This window comes from Filicampus tigris, chromosome 11, assembly GCF_054856515.1.
Source record: "Filicampus tigris isolate MCC_2025a chromosome 11, RoL_Ftig_1.0, whole genome shotgun sequence".
NCBI classification, from domain to species: Eukaryota; Metazoa; Chordata; class Actinopteri; order Syngnathiformes; family Syngnathidae; genus Filicampus; species Filicampus tigris.
In genome coordinates, this window is record NC_141227.1 from 12613876 (window position 1) to 12637937 (window position 24062).

A 24062-nucleotide genomic window follows, 5' to 3' on the forward strand; every position below is an offset into this window, starting at 1 on the left:
ATCCTGCACGTGAATGAATGAAATGTGTCACACGTGGATTCCCACCGCAAGTACTGAACTTACCTAGAGAACACTGAGTATTCTATAGGCTGCTTGGTTGCGAATTGGTGATGAAGTTCTGTCTCCAAAAGTGTGAATCAAGGGATGAATCAACTCGAAGCGGAATTCAAACAAGCAAAGCAGAGGGGTAATAGTTTTCCACTCCAGTTGTATAGAAGTACACATTATGTAATTATATAATGTGTAATACACTTTCGATTGAGTAGCAACTCCTGGATGTGGTGGGTGACTCCCTCACTAGGCCCCAATGCAAGCAGACTGTTACAGCAAAAAGTTGAAAACAACCATTTCAGTCTGCACCCTTATGGCTTCTTCCTGGGCCCTTGACCCACACTTCTAAAAGAATGAAGTTGTAATATATCTTAAGTAGCCAACGAACGCCTGCAGTCAAAGCATAACCTGCACACTTTTGTGTTATTATAAAGACAGTACTGTTAATTAGTCTCGTTCGAGTCATCTCTTTGCACAATGTTCTATCCATAAGCAGACAAACATCCTCCTGTTTCCTTTTGTTTTCACTTTGGACACAATGTACCTGTACCGCTATCACATAGATGTTCAAAAGAAATATTAGGAGTTATTCCCATCTGGATATGCACCTAGCACACATTCAGTTGCTCTCACTCATGTGCAATAACCGGCAGCAAGCGCAGCGCACATGTAAGCCTATGTTGAATCGCTTCTCCTCTACCTGAGCAAATCCCAATTCTGACATGTGCCAAAGGAGAGGGAACACTACAGCATAAACAGGTTGTATTTTCATTTTCTTGTTATCTTAAATATGCTAAGGTCGCTCAGGCCAGTGAATGCCAAAGAGCATGCAATGTACCGGTAAGTGAGTGTCCAGCTCTAGGGAGCCCACAGTGGGGCCCACGTTGTTTTTTCTGTGGGCTCACATTGTTTTTTCTGATGGCTAGGGTTACGGCATTAGGATCTCATTATTGTGTTCCTGAACATATATATGATGTCAAATGAAGTTTAGGCCCCAGGCTGCGTTGTCATTATTTCTGACTTGTACATTTTTCCAATATGTCTAACATGCATTCAGAAAATGTGAGCACATCCTCTCGCTTGATGACGTTCAAATTTACGATAATCAAATATGACATCAGATTTTAGCGCCTGATTTACTGACGCTCGCTTGAATGAGTGCACATTTTTCATTAATGCTGGTCACTTCCATGAATGTGTTGCAAATGATTTGCATCAAATATCTTGTCCATTTGTGATTTTCCAATACGTTAACAGCAAGACGAAGAGGTCTGTTTAAATTCCAATTCCGAATGAACCAGGAAATGTATTGGTCAATTCATGGATCAAACACCTGTAGTGATTGTAGCCGTTCAGCTCCTTGGTCGGAAAACATTAAGTTTTGCGAAAAGTACTCAAACAATGAACCGTTGGAAATGTGAAAAAGTATATAGAATGTCAAATTAAGTTCAGTTGTAAAAGTCATAGTGTGTTTTAGATGCATCCTGAAATTTAACTTAAAAGCCAAATACCTTCACTTTTTGTAAGTAGTTCATCAATCAGTAGTCCGTGCATTAAATCAATAATCACTCCACACAATCAACAGTGTTGCACTTTATCAATTAAACAACATCAACATTTGGGGGGGGTGGGGGTCAGTTGACATGAGATTGTGAATTAATGTCATCATTTTGGAATGAACCTTTTAGTGGTTTCATGTTTATCTGCTAGGGGTTAGACTAGTGTCGGATAAAAGTAGATAATGTCTATTAACGCATACTTGTGCAGTGATCTCACTTTGTTTCAATCCTCACAGGGTTCTTTATACGTCAGGCTCATCCAACTCCATTCTGTGATGCTGAGCCAAAATGATACATCTTCCTGGCTCTAAGATGTTGGCTGTGGGCAATTGCATCAGGATTATTGTGAAAAATGTCTGCCGCAGGCCTTTTTACAAGGGTTATACATTCCTTTCAGCAAATTAATAAAAGAGGACTTGATGCCTAAGTAGAAAAGGTTTTCTCTGGACACTGAAAATGGTAACAAACAAGAGGCTTAACAATAACTCAGTCATGCTTTTCACCATCTTCTCACCAGATGTTTCACGAAATTAACCTCAAGATCACCAGTGACCTAAACTACGCAACATGTTGATTTCAGCACATGGTACAGGTTACCTAAGACTTAGTCAACCACATGGAACTTTTGCTATCAATTAAATTAGGGAACAGAGTTAAAGAGTGTGTCTCTATGAGGCTAATAATGTGATGAATCAATGTAATATTAGAGGACAATGAGTAAAATCTGTGTGGAAGACAATAGAGGCTCATCTTGACTGCAATGCGTTGAAGATGAAGTTATATTTCTTGCTCATGACCATGTCAAAGTAGTACATTATGTACGCCATAGTCTCAACATGGATGCGCTCTCTGGCGAGGAAGCTTTTGCACATTACTTTTTATAGTCGTTCGACTTGATTTAAGTGTTTAATAGATAGCAGCGCCGGTATGTCATGTAACAAAAATGAAGTGTGGCACTCAAACTTGTAACATTTCTCTCAATGCTCTGCACACCAAAGAAGGGCGAGTGCACATTATAACGTGTAATGAAACTAAAAAGAAAATCATTAGGAGTAGTGATGACTTCAATCAATTTGCCTTCCTACACATTTTAAAACCTTCCCAAGGAATCATTAATTTTCTGCCACATATGCTGTTCGGGGCACATAGACAACTATTTCCTCACACAGGGATTTTTCAGTACTTATTTTAATTTAATTTGATATAATATATTTCAATATCATTTTTGGGGGGACTCCACTGATGCACAAGCTCAAGTCACCAATTGGCAGTTGTTTGAAGGTAAGGCATCAGGCTGAGGCTGGCCAGTTTTTAAGCCACACTACAAACTTGTAGGTTGCTGACTTACTAAGTTGCACTTGCAGCACAATGGTTTTGTTGACATGATCACTATATGGGGTCTCAAACATAAACATATTAATGGACTTACTGTCATGACCTCTGACCTTTGAGGCCTTGGGAGTATTGCATTGTGCCAGCCACAGCAAGCCATTCAGTTTGCTGGCAACCATTAAACATGGGTCTAATAGTGAGGCCTTTACATGCCTCCTGAATACTTCCATCTCGTGTGATGATCATAAAAATGTTGCACTCATCCTATGTGGACCTGCAGTTCTACTTTAATTCTACTAAAAACGTGCTTGTTCTTTACTTATTTGAATTTTTCCGTGGTGAACTGGTTAGCACGTTGGCCTCACAGTGCATACGTCGTGGGTTCGAATCCAACCCCGGCCTTCCTGTGTGGAGTTTGCATGTGCTCCTCGTGACTGCGTGGGTTTTCTCCGGGTACTCCAGTTTCCTCCTAAATTCCTAAAACATGCATGGTAGTTTAATTGAACACTATAAATTGCCCCTGGTATGATTGTGAGCATGAATGTTTGTTTGTCTCTATGTGTCCCCTGCCATTGGCTGGCAACCAGTCCAGGGTGTATCTCGCCTACTGCTCAAAGACAGCTGGGATAGGCTCCAGCACGCCCGTGATGCTTGTTGAGGATAAGCGGATTGGATAATGGATGGATGGATGGAGTTTTTCCATTTAATGAACAGTGGGACATTTACTTAGGGCATCTTTATTTCCCTCTGGTGTTGAAAAGAGGCAAATGTGAGTTTTCTTTCATGTACTGCATACTGTGAGCAGAAACTGACTTGTTTTTACAGTCTTTCCTACCTGAACACTTGACAATTTTTTGCAACAGGCATATGTGAACTAGTGTCCTGAAACATGTAAGTATACTTTTGATTTAACTTATCTGCAATAACAAAATAACTCAAATCATTATCAAATCATTATTTAAGTTAACTTTTTATTCTATTTATTTTTATTTAAGTGCAATGTTAATGTTCAAGCTATGCATAACGTTACAGTGTCTTAGTTACAGTTGTTACTTTTTTTGGAATAAATCCTCTGCCTCGTTTTTGATTAACATTTGGGCCGACTACGTTACTGTATTTTATTGTTGGTCATTGTGGTGGTACTTGGACAGCAATATTTTGGGGTGATAATGTTTTTAAGAGTTACTTAAAGACCACTCGTGTGTAAATTTAATTTTCATAGTGAATGGTATGTCCGCAATTTGACTTGCTGTACGTTTCAAAGCAACCACTAGAGGTCACTGTCGGCCAACAAATTAACAGTTTGTAACGTAGCGTAGCACGTTTATCTTTTATCCCCACACCCCAAACTGAGATGTACTTTATTTAAAACGATAACGAACGAATAATCTTTTGAGTTGCAAACTACGGTCATCATTTCAGGTATTGCAGTAGAGAGCTGCAGTGTGCACTACGTTAGACAACGTTGCTTTCTTGTTAGAAGCTACCAATGAGTCAAAACAAAACAAAAATCTTAAAATTTGATTTCATATTTTTCTTTTTCATAACTCGATTTATATTGCATTTGCTATCATGTTTTTACGGAGCCCCTAAGGTGACTGGAAAAATAAGCAATGATGAAAACTGCGTTCTCTCAAAATGATTAACGCTTTGTTTTTTTTTGTTTTTTAAATGAGCATTTATGTACTTCCGGGTCAGTTCGTGTGCGGCTTTTTGAGAAACGACAAACAATATGTCAATACCTTTGCATTTTTTCTCTTCATAGTTTAAGACACGTTCAACGCAAAACTCAATTAACCTCTTCCACGGCCACTGGTGTATACGCTCCATCTGTGTTGTTTTTTTTAACTGGGAGTATAGACGCACATTTTAAAATTACGTAGCCTCGCAAAAATACTTCGCGTTATCTCGCAAACATTGTGCAGGTTGCAAAGTTTGTTGTTTTTTTCTTCCATGTCACCATAGGGGCTCCCTATAGTTGTATATTTTCGATATAAGGCGTATACTGGACAAACACACAACAGTGTGACTAAACGCATAACTTTGCAATATCAAAGTCTGCAGTGGACAGCGGTTGTGTCCGTGGCCGTGGCCGTGGCCGTGAACCTTTGGCTCTCCAGATGATCCTTGGAGGCGGTCGCTTGCTTGTGAGATCGAGGACACGCCACCCACTCATTCGTTTGTGTGCTTTCGGTGATCCAGGCGTGTTTGTGAAATGACATGAAATGGGTGTGGTAGGAAGAGCAGCTGTGAGGCTGTGGCACCAACGAACTGTTAAGTCACCCAGACGCCCACGTTTAGCGCACTTGAAACAGGAGCAGAAAAACCAGCCATTCAAGCGCAATGTAACTATAATACACAGTTGTGTTTTTCTTACCGTAGCTTGGAGAAGTTGGGAAGCAGAATCCTGGTGCACGGAGCAAGGTACAGTTTACTTTGCTGGCTGACGTGGGTGAGTAATGACTATTTTGTACAAATACTGCACTACCGTGATATGTTTTTCTCTACTTGAATGCGTGGCGGTGTGTTGCTACATTATATTAATGTTGTCCTGGCCTCTCACAGCATTTTACGCCTGCAAATAAAGTTATTGCACTCGGACCTTTATGCAAATCTAACATGCGGGTCTTGCCTATTGTCAGAAATAAACACAATAGCTACTTTATTCAGCCTTCAAATGAAAGAGTCCATTGAGCAAATGAAATGACACATTGCAATGAAAGAAATGCTTTATCTGGTTCTGGTTGGGCGATGCATGCAGTCCCATCCCACACAAACTGTTAGCTATCCTACAGATGTTATTCAAATATTCCAGAGCAATGAGCCTGGTCCACCTATTGAAAAGCCACTTCTTGAGCCACCTGATCATCTGCTACGTGTTCCTGGTCAGCGGCCTCATTATCAACCTGCTGCAGCTATGCACTCTACCTTTGTGGCTGCTCAACAAGCAGCTGGCCCGGAAGGTCAACTGCAGATTGGCCTACTCCATCTGCAGCCGTAAGTGCTGACATCACCCTGGTGAAAAGTGAAAAAGCATCTTGGTCTCATCACGCAGTCTCTCAAATGATCAATATCCTGCCATAGAGCTGGTAGCAGCATTGGAGTGGTGGTCTGGAACGGAATGCAGCCTCTATACAGACCCAAAATCCTACCCTTTGTACGGAAAGGAAAATGCAATTGTGGTTCTCAACCACAGTTTTGAGATAGACTTCCTGTGTGGTTGGACCTTCTGTGAGAGATTCGGGGTTCTCGGGGTAAGTAAATCTACCGAAAAAAAGTTGCATGTTATAATTTGTATTCAGTAAGTCAGGGGCCTTCCCTACACCATACCATAATATACCTACTGTAAAAGTAGTGTCCTAAATTTTAAGTTGAGACCCACATTGGGTCACACTTTTAATTTTTATTTGATTAGAGCAGGGGTCACCAGCCTTTCTGAAACTGAGAGCTACTTACTGATTATTGTAAAGTGCTACCAGTTTTATACACACTTCTGAAATGACACATTTGCTCAAATTACCTTTAATTATATGTTATTATTAATAATTCGTCCACTGATAGTGTAGTGGTACACACGCCTGAGTTGTGTGCGGGCAGCGTGGGATCGATTCCCGCTCAGTGACAGTGTCTATGTGTGCCCTGCGACTGGCTGGCGACCAGTTCGGGGTGTAGTCTGCCTTCGCCCATTGACGGCTGGGATAGGCTCCAGCAATTCCCCGCGACCCTGTATAGGATAAGCGGTTTGGAAGATGACATGACATGACATGACATTATTAATAATTCATCTTTGGAAGACACTGACATGTTAATAATTTCCCAATATTTATCAGCTACAATTTAACAAGGTAGGAAACGGATGAATATTAACATGCATTTATTTCTGTAAATCCCAGCAAGTGTTTACATTTTCACACATTCATTTCTACAACATTCTTAGGAAATCAAAATATCCCATCACTGGTGAAATATTTTCAAAACAAGCCTGTAGGCTATTTATGTGGTCCTTGGGGGCACCATGTTGGTCATGCGTGGATTAGAGTAAAATGCTGCACAGTATTTTGTTGATCATCAAACTCACTTTCTTGGCAAATTGCTTTTTGATTCTTATTTGGAGTGTGTGTGTCTCTTATGTTCGTTATCATTTTATGCACATTTTTAATGATGTTAATGCAATAAATGAAATCTTTTATGAGTTTGGTTTCTGGGAACGAACCAAATTGAGCTGAAAAGGTTTAGGAAACATTGCTTTACAGTAAATGTATGTTTTTTCGGGTTGTCAGGAATTGCGCCCAAAATATATATTTTTTCCCAACAACATTTTACAACCATTAGATTAAAAATAAATTTAAAGGCATTATGTATTCTGTTAAAGAAAAAAATGAATGAACTACCCTAATCTGCGGTAACATTTAAAGACTGAGGGCAAAATAGTGCTGCTTTTCATATTACTGTGTCAACTCATATTTAAATAACAACTCTCATTTAAATCCTCTTTTCTGGATCCTGTTTTGTGGAGTTTTCTGCTCTCCCCAGACTCAATTTTGCCCCTAAAGTTAGACAACCACATTTTAAATATATACAGTATGTTATATCATATTTAAAGGTATGGAAGCTGACACATCTTCCGTTCAAGTCCTCTGGTGATCTTCAGGGGAGATGCCTTTCACAAAGGTGATCTGAATGTTTTTCAGAGTTCCAAAGTTCTTGCCAAAAAAGAGTTGGCCTACGTCCCTGTCATTGGTTGGATGTGGTACTTCCTGGAGATCGTTTTCTGCAAGAGGAAGTGGGAAGAGGACAGAAAGACGGTGACTCAAAGTCTTCAGAAGCTGAGGGACTACCCTGAAAACTATTGGGTGTGTGTGAGAGTTGTACCCTAGCTTTATCAGTGATTAACGCCTCGGAATAAAACCATTGATAAATAATTTTCTGGTGCTAGTTTTTGCTTTACTGTGAAGGAACTCGCTTCACACCAAAGAAGCACCAGATCAGCATGCAGGTGGCCGAAACCAAAGGTTTGCCCAAACTGAAGTATCATCTTCTACCAAGAACCAAAGGCTTCTGGGTCACTGTTCAAAACCTCAGAGGAACCAGTGAGTATCTCTCACCATCTCTACACATCACTTACTGTATCTCTAGTGACACTGCACAGTTAAAACCATTGTCTAATTTTTTTGCACAGTCGCAGCCGTGTATGACTCCACGCTCAACTTCAGAAACAACGAAATGCCAACTCTGCTGGGAATCCTGAGCGGAAGGAAGTATCATGCAGATTTATATGTGAGGTACTGCCCGCTTTTTGCAGCTACGTGGTGCTTTCTCATCAACATTATCATCCTGGCTGTATCTGAGAGCTGCCTCGTCCCTGCTTACTTGCAGAAGAATCCCGCTGGACCTGATTCCAGAAGATGAATCTGAGTGTGCTGATTGGCTCCACAAACTCTACCAGGAAAAGGTGAGAAGAGTTCTTGTCTTAAGGTTAGAAGTAACACTTTATTTCCCCTCTTAAAATAAATGTAAAAATACCTTATCTAATTTTGTTTTATGACAAAAAAATAACTGAGCACACAGAGCCGACCACCCCTTCGTAAGACAACTTTTGTTTTCACTTTTTTTCCCATTTCCTTTGATTTTTGTACAGTATATGTTTTGTGTATTTTGCACACCTAATGAGAGGTATCAGAAGTAGTTTCTATGATTTTAAAGAATCTTGGGTGAGTTGAATATGTCACTAATTGTGACGAATCAATATTACCGTCTTGTCTTTACTGACCTTTATTTGTATGTATGAATGCAAAGGATGGCTTTCAAGAGGACTACATTCGGACCGGGCGTTACCCCGGCCCCATAGTCAGCCCTGCTCGCCGCCCCTGGTCATTGATCAACTGGTTGTTCTGGTCCTGCCTGCTCCTATACCCACTGGGCCTGCTCCTCGCACAGCTCATCATTTCGGGATCAGTGGTGACCATCTTGTCTGCTGTGGTACTCTGCACTGCAGGTTGGTTTCAATGGGAGACAACACCCTGTTTTAAGGGTCGAGCGGACCCTCCTTGCATTTAACTTGCTCCTGTTTGTTCCACAAAGCAGCAGATTTGTCACCTTGTAATGTAAGTTGCATTTCTTTTTATAGTCACGCTTAGTGGTGATGCCGTTCAGGCATGGATGCGTTTCATGTGCTTACTTGCGTCTGAATACAGTGGAATCTCTGAAGTCAAACATAGGTTGAACTTATTATTCATTTTCACGTAATATTAAATAATAAATATTAAGTGATGTGACATGTCAGCAGATTTCCCAAGACTTCAATGTAAAACTGGACCTCACCTCAGTTCAAGGTTGAAAAATGGGAAAAATGTTTTTTTTTTTTTGGGCTCACGTACCGACCAATCACGGCTCAGCTTCAGAAAACATGTGAGTCGTGATTGGTTGTTACCTGAGCCCTGAGCAACTGTGATGTCATTCTGAGTGGACAGAAGTGTCAAAATGGCCACCCCCAGTGATGGCTAAAAACTGGTGGATTATGCTGCTTAATTGGTAGTCCACAAACGCAAATGATCAGAATGCCTTGTTCCAACTAGTGGGCCTGCATAGAACCTGTTCTTGAAAAAAAAAAATGTTTTGGTTGACTTCCCCTTTTACCATTGCATGCCATCATTAACATTTGTTGGTTAAGAGACCGTTTTATTGTTAACAGTGATTAACATATTTTTACCCTTTCCCGACTGCAGTGGCGGACAGAGTATTTTTTGTTCCTGGGCCTTCAAGCAGGGACTTAAGCACCCTAATTCACCACCTAATACCACCACTACCACATCGCCATTTTACAAAAAATATACAGAAACGGATTACAACCATATGTGATATTACACAGAGAGAGAGAGGCATTTTATGTGTTTTGAGATGAATGAGAATACTGCTAAAGCAAGAACCATTGCTATCCTTTTATCTTCAAATAAATCACCTCCAATCAACTCCAAAACTCTACCCTGTAATATTATTTGAACTAGTTAACACTCCATATTTATCTGATAACATAAAAAAGGGCTTTAAATAAAATACATTGTACTCACCAGAAACGGTGATTATTTATAAATAAAATCCGCTTCTCTTCATGCTGCTGCTAGTAAGATAGATGTTGCACTCATGGCCGCTGCTCTGGAATTGCTGAATAAAACCATACTCGGTTGAACGAGCCAGCCAGCTTCTCCCCTCACAATTTCCAGTTTTCTGTGAAAAGTCCAACTTGAAAATAAATGTTTATTTATGTCTGACACCAAGTAGATTTCTCCTCCTCCGTCAGCCATGGTGGCTATCATGTACGTGGCTCTTTTATCTCTGATCAACAAATCAAACAACAGACGAATGCTGATGTCAGACTAAGCCTGCTAGCTGGCTTTGTTAGGTGAATTTTAAATTTTAAAAAATGCCTTTGCTAATAGTGTGTTGTGACATGAGCTAGCACTCCTGATTGTGAAGGCCCCTGGCAGATTTCATTGACATGGCAAGTTGGCAACACATTTCCAAATGTGAAGTATTTGTTTTGAGAGGAAAAGATTTTGCTTGACCTAAAAGGTTCCACTGTAGTTTTCACTGAGAGAAAGGCACTTCTAATAGTGTTCTTGAAACTTGTATGCTAGTTTACACAATACAATACAATTGTATTTATTAAGTAAATAAGTGCCCTTATGTTTTAGTTAAACTTTTACTTCAAATATGATATGTGTACTTACTGTTGATTCCTCAATCTCTTTGAGTAAATATACTGTAGAATATCAAATATTTGTCGCGGATAATGTTAATGATAGAAAAGGGTTTTTTTTTCTATGGCAATACTCTCAAGTATGTATTCTTTTACACTGTACTAGCTAAACATTAAATGTACAACAAATGTTTATCTCACAGTTTCAGTGGGAGTTCGTTGGATGATTGGCCAGACTGAGATTAACAGATCTTCAAGCTACGGGAGCAAGACGACTCGTCAAAACAACAACTGAGGAAGCCAAAAAGTTCTTAGAGATGCGTCATCGCACAGCTCCTGCAACATTGAAGATTAAAGTTCTTAGCTTTATGACTGCACCGCTGCTTTCTGCTGCAACAAGTGACGATCTGCCCTAAAGCACAATGCAGGCAGTGCAACGAAGTGGACAGTGCTTGGAAGAAGGGTGTTCAACTTGCTTAGAAAATGCCAAATATGACTTTTAAATTGAAGTCACAGCAAGCTCAGCAACTATTTAATCAGATGTAAAAAAAAATTAAAAAATGGCACCGTTAAAACGTTCAATTAAGATGTAAATGACCATATTTCTGTTGGACTCGTCACATTTAAAAAAAAAAAAAAGATTATCTATACTGCTACTGTTGACTTCTAAGTGCATATGAGTGCATATGTTACCCCAATTGTATTGTATAAAGGAAGTATAAGTGTTGCAATCATCCAGCACAAGCACACTTCCTCTCTGGGACTTAATTTAATAATACAAAAGTTTGTTATTGAATTACTGCACATTTCCTGTGAATGTAGCCAATGAGCTCCCATTTTGGCTTTCAGCAACGTTATGTACCATTCATATGAGCAAAGGTTAATAAAATAGGGATGGTCACAAAGAATGGCTACAGTCATTGTATTACTTTTATTTAGCTCATATTGCAACTTTTATCACCAACATGTATTTTGGAATATGTGAGAAAGCGAAAGCATCCAGAGAAAACCTACAGAATCACAGGTAAAATATGCAAACCCTACACAGAAAGGCAAAGACTTGAACCTCTTAACTGTGAAGCCCTCAGAGGTCGTGGGTTTGAATCTGGCCTTCCTGCATGGGTTTTCTCCGGGTACTCTGGTTTCCTCCCACATTCCAAAAACATGCATGGTAGGTTAATTGATCCCTCTAAATTGTCCCTAGGTGTGCCCCGCCTACTGCCCGACACGCTTGTGAGGATGAGCGGTATAGATAATGGATATATATATATATATATATATATATATATATATATATATATATACATATATCCATTATCTATCCATTATCTATATATATATATCCATTATCTATCCATTATCTCTCTCTCTCTCTCTCTCTCTCTCTCTCTCTCTCTCTATATATATATATATATATATATATATATCCATTATCTAACCATTATCTATCTATCTATATATATATATATATATATATATATATATATATATAGCTCGATCACCCCCCACACACACACACAATTCATATGCAGTGATCATCTTTAATAATAAATGCCTGTTGATAGTGGTTGACGGTTGAAATGACTTTACTGTGACATATTTCACTGTTAACTGAAAGACTCTTGAAATCTCTATTGTGTCTGCACTTTTTTAAGACCATTTTTCTCTTAATCCGAAATGACTATTTTACCAACGACATAATACTTGAACAATACTATAATTCTGGTACACTATGTAATTTCTTTTTTTTATGTCATAATTTTCCTGGTGGTAATTTTACAGCCATGTTGTCCGCTTTACTAACATCGTCCTTGGTGTCTCCAGAATTTTAGCACATAACTGTTTTAAGTGTTATGTGCTTGGGTTTAACCTGTAAACTATCCATTCGTGTAAGTGGCTTTATTGGCGCAATAGTCGTAAATGACACTGTAATTAACTGTTTTACACTTGTAGAACTGTTCGTTATTAAGTATATAAATGTTTTTCCTATCTAGTTGCCCACGCGTCTAAGTCCATGGAAGAACGTCAAGTATTCAACAGTAAGTGTATTTAAACTAAAACGTAATTGTATTTCATGTATTTGCATTCGCTAACTTTAGCAGCTAATGTTAGCGCGATTGATAGCTGGTCTCAAATGACGACGTAACGTGAGCTCGCTTCGCTTTCTATAATCTTTTTTTCATCCCCCCCTTTCAGGCTTTCACTACTTCCGGCGGTTCGAAAAAGTGACTTTATTGCTTTAGAGCGATGCCCTACTTTTAACTCAAAGAACTGATCAAAGAAAGTGCGGACGTGATCGACGCTGAGTCGCTGGAGAATGGCATTAACGTAACCATGGCAACACGAAACGTTACAAAGACGTCTTTGACAACACGTGACATAAACAGCGTTCACCATCAACTTGGCTCTTTGCAGTTACTGCTGTATTGGTAATCTGCATGTGCAGGGTGTATTCAGCTGCTTAGACAAATACTTTATGTATTAGTCACTTTTGGTGAGTATTTACATTATTTTGGATATTCGATCAAATAATCCATAGAACCCTATGATCTTTTCGAAAACATATAATGTATATAAAGTAATACATTTTGCGGAACTGCAAACATCTCCCATCAAGATTTGAACTTTTGAGCAAATAGCAAAACGTTTATGTAATAAATACAACATTTTTGAAAGTATGAACTGTATCCAGCATTATTTTTAGAGAATGAATGGTACCCACTAAGCCATGCTTCTTTGAAAGGAAAGAATGAATGAATACACAAATGATGTGTTTTCCACTTGCATTATAGTGTTAAGATTACTGGATTCTCAAAAATACTTGAATCTTATTATTTTTAAAAAACAACGTATTTTTAGTATAATAAGACAGTAATATAAATGTGATATATAGAATCCAGTGTAACTAATTACTGTAGAAACAGGAAGAATTTGACTTACAAGAAAAGCAGCAGTCAACCAATTCAGGGTGTCCCCTGCCTACTGCCCGAAGACAGCTGGGATAGGCTCCAGCGCGCCCCGCGACCCTTGTGAGGATAAGCGGTATCGATAATGAATGAATGGATGGATGGAAAAGCAGCAGTCATTAAAAAGCTATTTTCCAAAATGATTCTGTGCGTGTGCGTACGTGCGTGCGTGCGTAGGGTGCGCGCACGCTCGTGTGAGTGGAAAAGAGGTATTCTACTGTTGCTGCCATATTAATTGATAAATACATAAATTAATTGTTTTCTACAGCGGGATTTAGATTTTTATTTTAGCTCAGTTATTTCAATGACATTGTTCATATTTTAAAACTCTTTAACTACCATGATATAGGTGTCAAATATCTGAACTCATTCGTTGCTCATTTGGTCCAGATCTATGTCCATCATAAAACCATTATTAACTGTACAATATCTTTAGTAACATTTTAACATTACTGCTTAACATGTTTTTTTAAACATATTTTAAATGCCATACAAGCATTAAAAAAACTTTGCTGCTATATAGTAAAACTTGAAAATGAAATGCATGCCTTTCAGGACTCTCCATTTTTTCACAAAAATGGAACCGGTGCCAAAAGGATCTTGTGTAGACGAGATGAAATGGTACGAGCTCCTCACTCCGCTCTATGAGCCCCTGGAGGAGATGGGCTACCTGTGCAACGCTCGACCCCCACCTCTTCCCACTCCTTGCGACCCCGCCGACATGCCGCTCGACAACCTCCCCATGTTTACAGGAAGTCACTATGCAGGGTTGGGTGACTGCTTCATCCGGGGAGACAATCTGATGAACATGAACTACAGAGCTCCACTGCATCTGGGTTACATGCAGCCGGCTCACATGAACATTGGGCCAATTGGTGATGTCACCAAGCAGGTGAGCAATCGCAATGAAGTCACCTTCAGTGGAGGGAATAATTACTTGAAGTTCTAAACAAATGTTATTCTGGGTGTTGCCCTTGTGCGGCACACCTATGCAAATTCACAAATTTCCAATATTCCTGATTGTACTACTAACGTCATAAGTTAACTCAGTTAGTCACCATGTGAAATGTATCCTGAATATGTGTTTTTTTGAAGAATTTGTTGGGCTCATAAAAAAAAACTCCCAATGCATTTCAATGGGCATCAAATAGGCAGATATTATTTTATTTTCTAAGTTTATTATTAGTGAGTGGGTCCGGATCCTATCCCTCGCAAATAGCGGCAGTCGACTGGACTGTACTACTATGGGTATGACTAAAGAAGTGTTGAAAGATAACGGGACAAAATTGTAGGCCTGCGTAAGGCTGAATAAGTTACAAAATAGTCTTGGTGAGATAGTGGCACTGGCAACTATTGGCTCCATCGTTACAAGTTGGAAGACACATAGAAACGACCATTAATTGCACTTGGTCTGGAGCTGCATGCAAGTCTCATCTTGTAGAGTGAGGCACATGTAGAGGCCCGCAAAACCCAGAGTATGACGCAAAGAACAATCAACCCCAGTTAAGCATGGAGGTGGTTTTATTTTGGGGCTGTTTTTCAGCAAACTTGGCAACTTGGATAAAACCCCTTCTCCTCAGCAAGTACAATTGGTCTTGGGTGGTTGTGCCAGCATGACAATGACCAAAAACATACTGCCAGGGTAACAAAAAAGGAAACATTAAGGTAGTGGAGTATCTTTAGTCAGTCTCTAGAGCTTCACATAATAGAAAACCTAGAGAGGTACGTAGCACAAACTTGGGAGTTTCCAAGTGGCAGCCCAGCTGCGCTGTGTGCAAACCTGGTGACTAAGAGCAAGACACACTTCATCACTGAGTGCAAACAACTCAGGTTTACTGCACCAAGTTAGGTTTTGCTTGGGGAGCAAATTCATTCTATGAGATGCACAACATATACAACTATTTTTTTACTGTTCAATTGAGCTGAAAGGGGGATGATGCATTCATGTAGAAAAATATACAGTATATGTTTTAAAAGTAAGGCTTACCTCTCCACTCTGTCCACAGTACATGAACTATCAGCACCCAACCTACGAGTGGCCTGTCAATCACCCTCATGCTCCTACCCCTCCAGTAAGAACCCTGCCACACCCACACATCCCCACCCACACGCGCACACACTACACCATGACAGGGCCTAGACTTGGTGCAGCACATTTTACTGTGAGAAAAGTTCTGAAGTTATCTAACACTTAAGCTCTGTAAGCATCAATGAGCACAACTGAACATCAATGTATCACACCTACTGTAGTATTTGTATAATATGTGTACTGCTACCTGATGGACACATGGCATCATTGCAGTTAATTTGTCTGTTTTTTTTGTGTGTGTGTGTGTCTCCAGCAGTTTCATGAAGAAGCCATTATGATACTGCCGGAGGGTGCAAAGTTGCCTCCTGCTGAAATGCCGTAAGTGAATCCACTCACATACAGCATACAGTTACTCAATAAATTGGAATATTGTGTGGAAAACCTGTCCAGGGTGTCCCCCTTGGCGCCCAAAGTCAGTTGGGACAGGTGTCAGCCAATCCGTGACACGAATGAGGATAAGCACTATGGAAACGCGATGGATGATATCTATTGCAGTTGTTTAATGCAAACCAAAAACAAACAAACCTATAACTCTTTTATTATATAGATCATAGATCAGGAATGGGCAACTGGCATTGCACGGACCACACTGAGAGAGGCCTCTTACATTTTTTTAACTTCTTTTTTTTGGGGGGGGGGGTTGCATTATAAACATATTCCTTCTGCTACAGTGAACCCCCAAATATTCGCGGCTCAGCAGCTTTGTTTTCTTTGTTTCTGTATTTTTGTGGAGTGGATGGGTGTAAACCCCAGTTTGTTGTGGAAAATGCATATTGTAGCTTTATTATTTATGATATTAGCATTTTTTTTGTACCAGGCCGGCCCCTTCCCTATGCCGGTGTGAGGTTCCGCTGTATATTTTTAAGTTGTAATATCACCAGTCACCACTAGATGGCAGTTGCACTTGCACATGGATTTATACTGCCCTATATACTACACCGTAGGCCTGATAATGTTTTGCATATTTGGAACGGCATGCAGGACAAACATAGAACCTCAATAATATTTAAAAAATCTGTGAGTTGATTTTTGTGGGTAAAAATAAAAATAAGGGTACATTATAATAAAGTAACTTGTGAAAAAAACTGCAAAATTAAAACCATCAATAAAAAACTGAAAAAAAAAAAGGAGTGAAAAGAAATAATCAATACAATATAGGTAATATAGGCTTAGCTGCCTACACGTTCGGAGAAGGAGTAAGTATACACGTATCTATTCCAATCTTGCATCTTTATTCCGTTATTAGTATATCAACTTGGGCCGGGCGATATATCATTATCGTATTGATAGCTAGGTATGAACATTCCAGATAATATTGAAAATGAACACGATATCTGTCAACTGTCAACAGGAAATGCGTGGTCCTATGTGGCGCCCCGTGGCACTGATGAAAAATTGTGGACCCCTCCATCATTTAAGTTGCCCATCCCTGATATATCTCAAGACATTTGAATAATATATGAAAAACAATCAAAATGGTCTTAAATATAGAAATTAGATAGCAATCAGCCTTCTGGCAAGTATTCCCTGTCTTGAATTTGAATTCATCTAAATAATATCAGTTGCACATTTTGAATCAATGTCAATATTCTAATTGATTGAGGTGATGGAATTGTATACAAGTATGTATACATACAATATACACACACACACGGTTGACTTCATCAACACACTGTCTTTGTGTCTTTGATAAAGGAGCCTTACGGATCCTAGCTCCCCCTCCAGAAAGGTCCCGACCACCAAGTATGTTTATAAACATTTTTTTTAAAAAGCACAAATTCGAAATCAATTTTAATTTCATGTTCTGTTTTTTTTTTAGATTCAAATTAGAAGTATGAATATGATTTGTTAAATATTCATTGTTTCGTTTGTTTCAATAGAAAAAGGAAACGTGAAGGCCAAGATGATGAAGATAAGGTATACATTAAAAAGCCACCCAACGCGTTTATGATCTTCCGGAAGGAGCAGAGGGAGAATGTTATGGCACATTTGAACATCCGCGACAGTGCTGTGGCCAATAAAGCCCTGGGTCACATGGTGAGTGTGTGCGGCACCCTCACGCTTGACACCTCATATGAAGAGAGATCATGTTTTACATAACCTACCTTACTGTAAGCTACAAATTGGGAAACCCTTTATTTCTAGTTATTTGGCATTAAACTGGGAAAGTTTGTTGTTGAGTGACAAAAGTGTGCGTTCAAATGTCTACAGTGGAAATCGCTGTCAGAGAAGGAGCAGGAGAAATATTACCAGCTTGCTGATGCCGAAAAACGCCTCCATACCCAGCTGCACCCCAACTGGTCGTGCACAGACAATTACGTAAGTCCAGCCATCATGGACATGTCCAGTGGCTGCTACAAAGTGGCGCGTATGTTATTGTGTTGTGTGTGTGTGTGGTTTCAGGGTCGGAAAAGGAGGAAGCAGAGAAGCAGAGTGGCTCCCTAAGAAAAACCTTGTAGCAAATTGCCGAGACTCCTACTGCTACTTGACATATACTGTTCTAGTGTTTGACGTAATCACAAGTCAGTTGAAGTTCTATTGACAAGATATCAACTGAGCTGGGAAGTGCTCAGCAAGTTCATTAATTTAAAACAGGGACATATTAAACCTCATTGTTATGAGAGGGAAAAAAAGGGCATTTTAGTCATATTTTGTTATTTGTGCAATGATAGCTTTAACACAATGTTTCATCATGACTGCGTTCTTGTACTGTCACCACTATTGTTGTGTGAGCAAATGATTTCCAAAGAAAGTGAACAAGCTATTACCCAAGCTTCATGTCCACATTTCCATGAATAAACTTATTCATTATGACAACTATTCTGACTGCATTAGACAGCTTTACTGATTTTTGGATCTCTGTAAAAAAAAAAAAAAAAATTCTGCTTATGGTGCCCTCTCTCAACATTATTTGACACTGTTATATAATGCATTTAAGGTGCAGCATGTTGAGGTGAAACATTTAAATAGCTAACACATTAGGGTTGTAATTTTGTTGAGGAACCGAGGCACAGACAAATTAATGAATTAGGATGTTGTAACTTATTCTTGGCATCCCTAATCAAATGAACGGCCACAGTATTAGATGACTTTCTATTGAAAACGATACACAAGCTTGTTTAAAAAATGATTGGTTTATTTATATTGTTTGTACATAGCAAACACTTAAGAGCAGCAGAGGACCGTGTATGTGTGTGTAGAGCAGCAGAGAGCAGGGGCAGGCCATGTCTCCTCTTGGTCTGGGCTGCACCGGGGTCATACAACCAACATTTTGCCAATGACTTGACATTTACTCCTCAGCGAAAAAAAAATAAAAAAATCAAAGAAATAAAACAAAATCCTTCCCATTTCTCACACTTGGCTAGTGATAAATTAATGAATATTTGGATGGTGATCCTGTCATAAAAGCTGTAGTTCCTTCCATTCTGCAACACTTTTTCCCCTGCCTCGCAAAGGTCAACTGAAATGAGATTCTTCCCCCTTCTGCTCAACTAACGGCCCCCTTGGGTAAACAGTTTAAAAGTGCCATAAGGTTTTGTACCCCCCGCCCATCCAGACCCTCCCCATTTGCCCCCCCAAAAAGCTCTCAGTTCCTTTTCAGAGGTCGCTTCGCCAGTGAGAACGATAATTACTTTTAACTTTACAATATTGTTTATACAAGAATGAATGCAGATGCTATTCTTACATTATATACACTTAAAATCAAAGACAAAGGTCCACTTGTCCTGTGCATGGATTTACGTTCCTCAGTTTAACTGCATGTGCCTTGAGCCAAAACGTCAACTCGTCCACAGTTGTGTGGTCAACAGTGTGTGTGCTGGAAAGTCCAAAAGTCACTCTTGTGTTCACTCCTCATCCGTACACACCTGAAGCAGACAAGAGATTATGTTAGTGGTAAACACTACGCATTAGTTCTAATGGCTTGGGAGGATTCCAGGCTCGCTCACCTTGACAAAGGGGTGGTCGAGCAGCACGCTGGCCGTCCAACGTCGTTTGGGTTCGCTCTCCAGACAGTGGCCCAGGAAGTCCTTGCCCTCTGTGCTCAACTTCTCTGGAATGGGGGGCTTGTGACCCATGCCCACTTTGTACATGATTTGAAAGTTGTGCTCATACTCATGCCATGGTCTCTGCACAGGAAGGAATCAAGAGGGAAAGAAATTAGATGTTGCAATTTAGACATCACGCATTAATGCCAGGATGTCACCTGCTTGAAATCCCTCAAAGAAATTTAATGTGTACAACTCCGCCCTCTAGTGGTTGTGAGTACATGGACGCCAATACACCATTCGTTCATGTTGTATTTTTTGTGATTTGTTCTAACCTTTCCTGTGACCATCTCAATGAGGACACAGCCTAAACTCCAGATGTCTGCCGCTCTGCCATGACCTTCCCCTTTTGCCCTGGTGATGACCTCAGGTGCCATGTATGCTGGTTGAGAAGAAAAAAAAAAAACAGGTTTGACGGGAGAGCACAGCATTCAGCAGAACTTTACTCGCCGACTTCGACAATTGGTAGACTGAATAGTCCCCAAAACTCTGCATTAACGAAAATAATGCTCAATTTTAATTGCCACAGTCAGGGAGGTATAAATCAAAAAATGTATTTATCATGGTTGGCAGTGTTGCAGAACCATGAGGTGCTTACAGTTCTAATAATCAACTAATAGTTCCTTTTAATCCTGTACGGTGACCTGAGTGACATGAAAGGCAACCAAAATCAAATGTTTTATTACCCTTACTGTTGGTATTATTTACTGTATCATGGTCTTACCGGCTGTCCCGAGGGTGCTGTTGACCTCGCCCGGCATGGTGTGAGTGTTGTTTCTCAGCTTGACAGAACAGCCAAAGTCACCCAATTTGATGAGGCCAGAAGATGTCAGAAAGATGTTGGCTCCTGATGAAAGTGCCGTTGTTAGAAGAACAAGACAGAAAAGTGCACTTACAGTAAGAGTTTTTGGGCCCTGACCCTTGATGTCTCTGTGGACAATGCCGTGTTCATGGAGGACGTTGATAGCGGTGGTGATTTGTTTACTGTAGAGCCTGATGACGTGCTCCTGCAGACCCAGTCTGGACACCTCCTCCAACGTGCCCTCGTCACAGTACTCCATGAAGATGTACATCTCCTCCTGAAGGGCGATACAAAAGTACGTTTTAGCAAATAAACTGTGGCTGAATTGGAAGGCGTGGTGAGGAAAAGCCAAAGTCTTACCCTGTGGAGCTCCACTCCAAAGTATCGCACCAGGTTTGGGTGCTTGATACCTTCAAAGATTTTCAGCTCGTCTGCGGTCTCCTTGATCGTCTTATGGTCGTTTGGCTGGAATCTGATCTGAGGACACGGGGAAGAAAAGAGTGTGTCTCTGCAGTGTTTGGGATTAGTTTTCAAAGCCATGAAAAAGACATTTTCATTCATTTATTTTAGAACTTTCACAAGCACTAACATTCAGCATGCACGGCATAACACTGATCTGATCAATGAAAGGGTCATCTTGTAACTTGAGGTCACATTATGTGTTGTTTAACTGCCAAGCCATTGTAAGGATCCACTGTAAAATTGAACTGAACCAAGCTTTTTTTGTTGCGTGTCAGCGGAATTCAGGTAGCACTTGCTGGGCTACAAACCTCTTTCATGGCCATGAGTTCTCCAGTGTCCACGTTGATGCAAGTGTACACTTTCCCATACTGGCCTTCACCTGTTGACAAACATATCAGACATGCATCAGAATCAGAATTAGAGACGTTAACAGCCAAGTGAGTTGAAACTCAAGAAATGTGTTGCTGGTAGTTGGCGTCATTCAAGTAGTATGGAAGAAAATACACATTCAAGACATTTATAGTCTTATATAAGTACAGAGACTAAGGAATGTCAAATGTGAAACTTATGTAGTGTGACACAGCTACAATGATTAATACACACAGTAATACAATACAGTATATAGATACAGTTCTGATTGCTTACTGCATAATAGATTTGAATATATATGAATTCCTCCTCAATACTGCTCTTTGCATTTATTTTTACTTTTTTGGTTGTTTCTATATTATTTATACAAATGTACAGTATGTGTGAATATTGTTGACATGACAATTTAATTTCCATATCTATCTGTCTAGAATGGCACTAAATATTTGTGTGTCTGTGTCTCTGCGAACTTACAAGTAAACTACTGTATTTAAAAAGTGTGCTCACACACAGTATCCGGAAAGTATTCACCATGTTTCACTTTTTACACTTTGTTATTTTACAGCCTCATTCCAAAATCCATTAAAAAATGTTCCCCCCTTAACTCATTCTCTGCCAGACATTGTCAGACTCACTTTTACCCTAACCTTGTGAAAAAAATATAAGTTCCGGGAATTGAATGGCTGGACTGTGAAAAGACAAATATACACGTCAATGGCAGCGAATTAATTAATTGCAAGCTTGAGAGGTGCTGAAAGAAGTGAAGTTTTGCGAATACTTTGAGAATGCACTTTACATCATAGCCTTGTTGCTCATATAACATTGTAGAAAAGAAAGAACAGTCCTTACCGATCTTGTTTCCCCTCTGCCACTTGAAGGTGACCTTCCTGAGGCCAACGTGCATCACGTTGTCGTAGGACTTGGGCGTGTGACACACTTGGCCGATGATGTTGCGCTGCTTCATAACGGCATAGCGCTTCTCCTCAAACTTGCGGATGGAGCGCCGGACGGCCTCCATCGGGCTCTGCCGGGTCGCGGAGTCTGATGAAGGGAAAGTAAAATGTAGTCAAAAAGATGCAATGTGTTCTGTATCAATGACTCTTTGGGCCCCATTTATTTAACTTTTTCATGCAATACATTTCCATTTACTTCTTAACAACTGCTTATTTTTTCCTTTTATTAAGGTACACTTTTTATTTAAGTTTACTTAACTATCATTATTTAAGTACCTTTTGCATTAACATGTATTCAAGTGCAGCAAGTGCATATTACAGTGGCTTACAATACACTCATATAAATGTACTTTTTAGAGAATAAAACCTCTGACTGGGTTTTGATGAACACTTAGGCCTACACTACTGCATTTTATTGTTGCTCAGGTGTTGCTTGGAGGGCCAATTTTTTTTTTAAGTGGTACTTGGTGTAAAAAGTTTGAGAAATACCGGTCCAAACAAGCACATCCTTTTATTCACTTCACCTTTGGATTGGCTGATGAAGGTGCGGAGCTCCCAGCTCCTGCGCATGCTGCTGTTGGAATCTCCCTTTGGATACGAAGGTTCTGTTGGAAAACAGTGTGGAATTGAAGATTTAATGAAAAAAGAAGCATGACGTGGCCAGTGTCAAACTATGAGCGCACCCACCTTCTCTGTCCTCTGTGGGGCTTGAGTGGCGGCTCAGCGACTTGAAATTCAACTCTGCTGCAACGGATGACAGCCGGTCGTTCTCATGGAAACTGGATCCCCTGCAAGGACACAGTCCACATTATTCAACAACAATGTATATGTTGACAAAACATTTGGGATACAGTGAACCACCGCTCGCTGCATCACAGTTTATCGTTTGCGCCCTTGAAAAAAAAAAATCACAGATTTTTGATAGTGTTAATGGGATTTTATAGAATAGAGGCAAATCCCAATTATAATTTATGCGCCTTTATTATAGTACTACGAGTGCCGCAACATGCTGGGCAGCAATGAGGGTTGTTGGGAGAGATTTAGAACAATTAGGAGCAAAAAGAAGAGACGCCGAGGTCCCCAACTCACTCCTACTAACTCTAGTAAAAAACGTCATCCTAAAGAGCAGGGAGGATTGTCATATCATCCCCCAACCCCTAAAATAAGATAAAATAACACAAAAAAATGAACCAGAATACTGATTATACCTGTATTATATTTATTAATAATTTCGTTTCAGGGGTACAATTGAATGGTCTGAGATTTTTTGGGCCAAATTTAAAGTGTATTACAAATAAAATCCATTTTTATTATAATTATTAGTATTATATCATCATCATGATCAACTAAGGATGAAGCCAATTTTAGTAGAGGTGGCCAGCATCCTGAGATGTTTACCAAGGCAAAAAAATATATATTTTTTGTCAAAATATGACTTAGGTCATTGTTTTAAGAGGGTGATGATATGCTTTTATTTGTATGTGTTGCTCCTGTGTGTGTTATAGAAGCAGGTGTTTGAAGGTTTACAATTACTGTAACATCGATGCTAATTTTCCATAGCCTGTCAACAGCATTTTTCATTATATGTAAGCATAAAGCTATCTTACTTTAATTAGGTCATAGCATATGGTTTGGTCGAATATTTTGGTGTTTAAATAAACAATGTATAATTCTTTTGTTTTGTATATTAGCTTTCAAGTTATCAACTGCGCGTGACAAATAGACTGAAGCAAGCAC

The 24062-nt window shown here is 39.7% G+C and overlaps 3 protein-coding genes and 1 long non-coding RNA gene across 10 annotated transcripts in view; 2 read left to right on the forward strand and 2 right to left on the reverse strand.

Annotated features, from left to right (window-relative positions):
* Positions 1–4650: 4650 nt before the first annotated feature.
* agpat4 (1-acylglycerol-3-phosphate O-acyltransferase 4 (lysophosphatidic acid acyltransferase, delta)) lies at positions 4651–11546 on the forward strand. Of its 2 annotated transcripts, XM_086044520.1 has the most exons (10): positions 4651–5215; positions 5325–5394; positions 5758–5939; positions 6027–6196; positions 7634–7795; positions 7879–8032; positions 8122–8224; positions 8319–8394; positions 8739–8937; positions 10842–11546. In XM_086044520.1, the coding sequence occupies exons 3-10, from the start codon at positions 5762–5764 to the stop codon at positions 10931–10933; spliced, it is 1134 nt and encodes a 377-aa protein (XP_085900646.1). In that variant the 5' UTR covers positions 4651–5215; positions 5325–5394; positions 5758–5761; the 3' UTR covers positions 10934–11546. The 2 variants fall into 2 exon arrangements, with proteins under 2 accessions (XP_085900646.1, XP_085900645.1); XM_086044519.1 differs by having other exon boundaries at positions 4651–5394.
* Positions 6797–10293, reverse strand: LOC147139777 (uncharacterized). The gene is made up of 2 exons (XR_015088574.1): positions 10010–10293; positions 6797–7713 (listed from the first exon to the last, which is right to left on the reverse strand). It is a non-coding gene; the product is annotated as an uncharacterized LOC147139777 (long non-coding RNA).
* Positions 11547–12985: 1439 nt separating the features above from the next.
* LOC147139778 (transcription factor 7-like 1-C) lies at positions 12986–18513 on the forward strand. 2 transcript variants are annotated; one of them, XM_086045052.1, is made up of 8 exons: positions 12986–13132; positions 14160–14496; positions 15611–15676; positions 15947–16011; positions 17389–17436; positions 17574–17730; positions 17905–18012; positions 18097–18513. In XM_086045052.1, exons 2-8 carry the CDS (start codon positions 14182–14184, stop codon positions 18136–18138), a joined length of 801 nt encoding a protein of 266 aa, XP_085901178.1. In that variant the 5' UTR covers positions 12986–13132; positions 14160–14181; the 3' UTR covers positions 18139–18513. The 2 variants fall into 2 exon arrangements, with proteins under 2 accessions (XP_085901178.1, XP_085901179.1); XM_086045053.1 differs by having other exon boundaries at positions 15950–16011.
* A 763-nt stretch (positions 18514–19276) lies between these two features.
* map3k4 (mitogen-activated protein kinase kinase kinase 4) overlaps positions 19277–24062 on the reverse strand; it is a 28195-nt gene continuing 23409 nt past the window's right edge. For all 5 annotated transcript variants that reach the window (XM_086045059.1, XM_086045057.1, XM_086045055.1 and 2 more), the window contains 10 exons: positions 23013–23113; positions 22850–22930; positions 22222–22413; positions 21312–21382; positions 20902–21018; positions 20659–20818; positions 20464–20586; positions 20015–20121; positions 19641–19820; positions 19277–19559 (listed from right to left, as the gene is read on the reverse strand). In XM_086045059.1, the coding sequence (XP_085901185.1) occupies positions 19539–19559; positions 19641–19820; positions 20015–20121; positions 20464–20586; positions 20659–20818; positions 20902–21018; positions 21312–21382; positions 22222–22413; positions 22850–22930; positions 23013–23113 (1153 nt within the window). In that variant the 3' untranslated portion in view covers positions 19277–19538. The remainder of the gene's footprint in view (positions 19560–19640; positions 19821–20014; positions 20122–20463; positions 20587–20658; positions 20819–20901; positions 21019–21311; positions 21383–22221; positions 22414–22849; positions 22931–23012; positions 23114–24062) is intronic.